This window comes from Nematolebias whitei, chromosome 21 (assembly GCF_014905685.2).
Source record: "Nematolebias whitei isolate Nwh7 chromosome 21, NemWhi1, whole genome shotgun sequence".
In the NCBI taxonomy this organism is placed as follows: domain Eukaryota; kingdom Metazoa; phylum Chordata; class Actinopteri; order Cyprinodontiformes; family Rivulidae; genus Nematolebias; species Nematolebias whitei.
Genome location: NC_056518.1, coordinates 24,490,114 through 24,496,720, shown reverse-complemented (window position 1 = coordinate 24,496,720; position 6,607 = coordinate 24,490,114). Strand labels below are relative to the sequence as shown.

At 38.1% G+C, this 6,607-nt stretch overlaps 1 protein-coding gene across 1 annotated transcript in view; it reads left to right on the top strand.

The window, feature by feature from the left end:
* Positions 1 to 6,607, top strand: part of sobpa (sine oculis binding protein homolog (Drosophila) a) — a 31,216-nt gene that overhangs the window by 6,543 nt on the left and 18,066 nt on the right. The window contains exons 2-4 of the mRNA XM_037694745.1: positions 2,433 to 2,553; positions 3,965 to 4,174; positions 5,658 to 5,809. Coding sequence (XP_037550673.1) covers positions 2,433 to 2,553; positions 3,965 to 4,174; positions 5,658 to 5,809 — 483 coding nt within the window. The remainder of the gene's footprint in view (positions 1 to 2,432; positions 2,554 to 3,964; positions 4,175 to 5,657; positions 5,810 to 6,607) is intronic.

Genomic DNA, 6,607 nt, shown 5'->3' with positions numbered 1-6,607 from the left:
CATACCATACCATACCATACCATACCATACCATACCATACCATACCACATCATTCCACATACACACTTTACCACATACCACAGTGGTGAAGGCTACACAGAAGACTGTTGGAGTCAGCCTCCCCACCATCACAGACAACTACACCTATATATGCAGGAAGAGGGCCACCTGCATCATGAAGGACCCCACTCACCCAGCACACATACTTTTTACCTCGCTCCCCTCAGGCAAGAAAGTTGTGGAGCATTAAGTGCAGAACCACTAGACTGAGGAACAGCTTTCTACCCTGAAGTTTTTAGACTTATAAATCCCTTACCAGGATAGTCACTGTAATTCCACTTTAATTGATTAAATGTGACATTATATGTGCTGCTGATTATCCACAATGCTGATTTCTTGCCTTTAAGCTGCTGTATTCATACCCATCTGTTACTAACAGACTCATGTTCAGGTTGCTGTTTTATATACCATACTATATTAAATTATTATTGTTTAGCATATATTCTAGATCCTTATATACTGTTTCTTTTTATACTTTGTATTTTTGCTGTTTTTGGGTGCAACTGGGACCTTGTGTACACAATTTCATTCCACCTCATGTACCTCATGTGATACGAATGATAATAAAGAACCTTAAACCTTGAACCACATCATACCGTACCGTGCCATGCCATGCTGTGCCATACCATACCATACCATACCATACCATACCATACCATACCATACCATACCATACCATACCATACCATACCATACCATATCCCACAACAACAGTCCATACCACTCCAAACCATACTTCCAACAACAAGGTTGGCCAAACTGCCATATAATAAAATAAACAAGCACAGTTTGGGTAAATGCCACAACTGCAGAAATGTGTTCTTTTTCGCCAGTAAAAAATTAAGCTGCAGCCTTTTGCATCTGTCACAAACAAGCAATAAAAGCTTCACTAATGCCAAAAAAGAGCTCAATGCAACAATCAAACAGAGATGTGTAAAATATTGTCTCTAGATACACTTTAGACAGGATGAAATCAATTTTAGACAGCCGCCTTAACTGAAAGAAACAAGATTTGACCATTATGTTTACATGACCGTTTAGTTTGAAGGAAGGATTTGTCTTCCAGGTTTGTGATAACGTTTCTCTCATAAGGGTAAAGGAAGGTCAATGCCTGCTGCTACCACTGTGTGTAAACAACATAAAGTCAGATGTTGTATGTGGCACTGAAACCCTCGGATGCTCTTCACATCCACCCGAGCTGGTTGTAAATGACATGATGGAGAAACAGCTGCTGACACGTTAAGATAATGTACGCGTTAAGGTGCGAGTGGTTACAGATTAATGAGCTGAGGTGTGTCCTGTGATGCACCGCATCACCATTTTATCCTTGTAACACAAAAAAGCTGTAGAATCACAAGCAATACAATCTAGCTTTAAGTGTTCCTGTAAAAAATAAAATCAAAGGTTTGAGTACTGCTGATTGTTTAGTGACCTGTGACTAATATTTCATCACACAGACTGAATAATTACAGCTGATTCATTCTCGCACAGAACGTTTCCATCCATGTTTTGGAGTAGCTGAACCATTTACTGCAGCAACGGTTCATTGAGCAGAAGCTTCTGGGAAAGTTCCAGCTGAGAGATGTATGGTGATAATGGGCTATATGCATTAGACGGGTTATGGTTTTGTTTGGAGAAAAGCATTTATTGACTGTGTTGTGAGAGGTTGTTATGGAGAAAACACTTTAATCTTTCACCTGCATACAGATTTATATATTTATATTGACATCTGCACTGCAGTGATAGCTTGAAATTAAAGTAGACCATCAACATTTTAAGTTATAAAAGCTACAGGGATGTGGAGTCATGCTATCATGAGAAAATGTTTAAATGCTTTTATCTGGGGCTTTGTAGGGAGTTATTTGACATTAAGTAATCAGTAGTTTATTATTATTTTGATCTAAATGTTATTAAAATGGTTTGTACAGCATGACTAATGTTATGTTATTAAATCATATCTACTATTTTAAACACAAACTTGATATTTTCTTTCATTTAGCTCGTATATAGATGTTTTTAGCAAGTAAGGATGACAAACTTTTATATAATTTGTAAGGTGTTTGCAACAGATATCACTGGAAACACAGAAGGTTTGTCAAGCTAGTAGCAGCTAACATTTAAAGTGGTGACACGTTTTTTGCACTGAGGCGTGCTAAGACAGATAAAACTGTACATGCATGGTTAAGAAATACATTAACTCTTTTTTCAGATGGATTTTATTTATCATAAATAGACTGTTTTTTTTAGTCCTTAAGCTCAGTGATACTGGGTCAGAGAGTTGTATTTGTAGCATAGATATTAAAGAAGTTAAGTCTGACCTCTGTATGAAGATTTTTGTTCTAAGTCCTTTCTGTCTCTTGTTTGTGTTGCAGAGTTTTGCAGAGAACACCATGAATGAGTTGCTGGGTTGGTACGGCTACGACAAGGTGGAGCTGAGGGACTCTGACAACCTGGATATTGGAGAAATGCCACAACACATCTCCGTCCTCAAAGGTAGGTTAGTCAAACAAACGGTGAACTGAATTATCCCAGGCCTGCTTATTAATAACAATATTACTGCGTTCTGCAGAAAAGCAAATTAAACTAGTGTAAGCTTGACACAATATGACTGTTGTGATCTGCTGACATGCATGACATACGTATACACAGGGTATACACAGGGTCCTAAATAAAGTCCCAGACAGAAATACTTGTTTCTTTCAGATGAAAGAATTATAACATCCAACCCTGTCCATTATACTAGTTGAAATCCAAACCATGTATTTGCTCTTCCTAACCCTAACCATATGGATGTTACAGATTACAGCAAGGAGTGAAGAATAGAGACTGAAGCAAAGCAGAAAAGTCAAAAGACTGTGGAAAATGTCATCTGGGTTCTGGGTCTGCTTCATGCTTGTTGTGAAACTAAAACATTGTGTACTTTTAAATCAAATCATTATATGTTCAGTACAGTAAATGGGTTTGATTGCTTCAAGGTGTTCATTATTGTATCTCACTGACGTCTACTTCATTGGACATTTCTGCAGGACGGTGACTTTAATCATGCATCCCACAGCACAAACAGGACAATACAGAATGTTTTGATTTTCCCCAAACTTATGATTCATATACCATAAAAATCTATTATTCTAAAGAGATAAAGTCTGCCTTTGCAAACAAACAGACAAACAAAAATAAAGATGATAATCCTTTTTGCGTTTTAAATGTGGTGACTATATTTTTATTTCTGAAGTTACAGTCTGAACTGTGCCAGTATAATTGGCGACTTTTTGTGTTGAGACAGTGGAGCTGAGAGGAAAAAGTAAGTTAAACTTAAGTTAGCATGTTAGCAGACTGTATAGCACATTAGCAAACATAGCATTTAGTTAATGTTACTCGATGATGTGAATAACAGGGATTAACATTAATTTAATAATTTTGGTAAACACTTGACAAACCTATGTCCGTATAAACTTGAAAAAAAAGTCAACCCATAAAAGAAAGAAGGAGATTTTAAAGTAGGACATGTGTTAGCAGCTAATGCTAACTTGCTCTTTCAGTTGTTGGTTGTGTCTAGCAGGTTTGTTTGAGTTTTTCTATTAAAAAAATAGCTGTTTATTAACAAGACAACAAATGTTAAATAAAAAAGTTTAAACTTATTACAGTATCAGTAGGATAGTAAAGATTATGTTTATATTTGTGAAAAAAATTACTGGTAAAACTTTAGCTTAATCTGGCGGCTCTCGATCAATTCAATTTCCTGTTATGTAATTGTTGCCATTTATCATAAATTTGTTTGATGTTGGGCACCCCATATGTCTAAAAACATTAGCTGTTTCTTTTAACATCAACAAAATCTTATTTCTATCACTACTCGCATTAAGAGCAACTCGTTTCTGTATTTTATTTGTATTTTTCTGTTTAGAAAACTCGTTGCCAAAAATCCCAGCCTCAGTGGAGAACAGTGAAGGCTCTCCAGATCGGGCCAACAGCTCCCTGTCTTTGCCAGCATCCAGAAATGGAGTCATAGAACCCTCCATGGTACCGTCCACTTCCGCACCCAATGCAAAAGAGCACGGCAACATGCCCATCATGGTCCCCATGGTCCCCCCTCCTCTGATCAAGGCCCCTGCAGGTACATCAGTGGCTTTATGGAGTCAACAAAACCAAAGATTTTATGGTAAATATAAGGAAAAAAGGAAATGTTAAGGGTTTTATTTGCAGCTGATCTCCAAACACTGAAGATAAAAGACAACTTTCTGATTTGCAATCACTTAGAGCCAAAATCTAAATATTTATGCAGAGCATTTAATGAGGTATACCTGCTGTCCACCTTATTCTCCTCCACCTGCCCAAGTGTCAACGCTACCTCGTCGACTCTCTGAGGAAACGTCCGCGCTCGGACAGAGGACTTCATTATCCCTCGTGTCTGCTGTGGACAGGAGGCTGCTACTCCCCGATGGAAGGAGCAAGCCTTCTTGGCATCGCCCAAGAGGAGTCCTTACTGGCTCTTCCAAGGCGGGGAAACAGATGGTGCGGTCCCAGCACCAACTAACCACCCGGCCGACACCGCCTTCAACTCTTCTCCCCACACCCCCCACTCTCTGCCATCCCCACATTTACACATACACACTGAATTATTCATGTCCACAAAGGACTCTTTGAGATGCAGGTATGGCAAATGATGATGGCATCCAGGATGGAGGCAGCATAACTGCAGGCATAAATTTCTCCCTTATGCAGACGAACTGTAAATAAACTGAAACGAGTTTCTTCCTTCAGTCTTGTTATACGGTGTATCTAAATTCACTTGAATGGTCAACATAAAATAATCTGTTTCATGTTTTTTTTTTTTTTTTCCAAGTCTTATTGCTTCAGTGAGCTTCAAACAGAGAAAGACAGAAATAAATGTTCAGTTTGCTGTTTTTAGGACCCGAGAGAGTTCCCCCCTTAATTGTGAGTTAGTCTTTCCTTAGAATCCGATGGCCCTGTGGATCCATTAAGCTCCGGAGGAGGTGAAAATCCCTTCCTGCAGTGATAAAGGGGTGAATGGAGGTGAAAAACTAATGGGCCTGCGTCTTGTCCCCCCATCAACACACAGCCCTAATGTGATAATTGGGTGATACTAGAGGGAATATTGGAGATTTCAGCAACGACTGCACTAAAAGCCCAAAGCTCATCATCAGCGGTCACAATTTACCACCAGAGAAGCATTTCACAGTCGCAGAGGGGCTGTTAAAATAATCCGTCAACCAGAATGACCATGCAGCCGAACCACACCAACGTTTCATCTGGATTAACTGTTAAACAAACTATAATTGAAGGAAAAACTGATGGTCAGGTGCAGATTTACTCAGACTTGTGCTCTTCTTTATGTAATTTGTGTTTTTAATTTGACCTGGAGATGAATATTTTTTTAATATCCACACAGAGATAGTACATTTTAGTGAAGCTGCAACAACTACAAGATAAATACATGCACTTTTACTAAAATTTACTAGAAAAAATACTTTATATCTATAAATAATTTGTGTGGTGTAAAATTTGGCATAAACAATCCAATCGATCACCGTCTTTCAATATTTTGTTTATTTTTTGTTCTTTTAATCTCCTTTTAGATGAAGACGCATCAAGTGTGCAGATCATGTGCGCCTGGTGCCAGAAGGTTGGTGTCAAACGTTATTCTCTGAGCATGGGGAGCGAGCTGAAGAGCTTCTGCAGTGAGAAGTGCTTTGCCGCCTGCCGCAGAGCTTATTTCAAGAGAAACAAGGTAGGAATCCCTTTCTTCTCATCAGCTGGACACTTTGATGTATTTTTGAGACTCTGCAGGGAGGCTGAGCCACAAATCTTTATCTCAGTGTTATCAGTGACACTGATGCATAAAAAAACTGACCCAAATATGAGTTTAGTTACTTAATGCAATACATGTTTGGGGATTGAGAAGAATGGAGTCAATATGTTTTGTGTTAGGCAGCTCCAGCCAACTGATGATAGTAGAAATAAAATATGAACACAGTGGACAGACAGCCCATTGCTCTTTAAAGTTCAACACTCCTCACTTTGGCTTATCTGAGAACCGATTGTGACTAATGACCTAAACACAGATTGAAAGGGAGAATAAGCTCTGTTTGGCTAAATGAGAGAAAACAATACAAAACTATTATCAGATACTTTGAACTAAAAGTCAAAACTGTACTCTTACACTTGTATTTCCAAATGTGATTAAATGTCAGTTATTAGCTGCTCATGGGAATTTTGTGTTTACTTTTTACTGGCATCATTTCCATGATAGCATGTAATTAGCACTGCACGTGCCACATAATTTGGTTAAAAACACAAAATAAAGAGTAATGTACTTCTCTCCTGATGTTAAATTCTTTATAAATGGCCTATTTTTAACATCTCATAAGATTTCGGTAACTTTAACGTTATTTATGGTCATGTTTAGTTCTTTGTAACCATTCAAAAATTGGGAATGATGAGCTAAAGAATAATGACACCAATTAGTCCCTCCTCCAAGACTTGTTTCTTCTTTCCACTGGAATAAAAAAAAAAACCAGAATATACA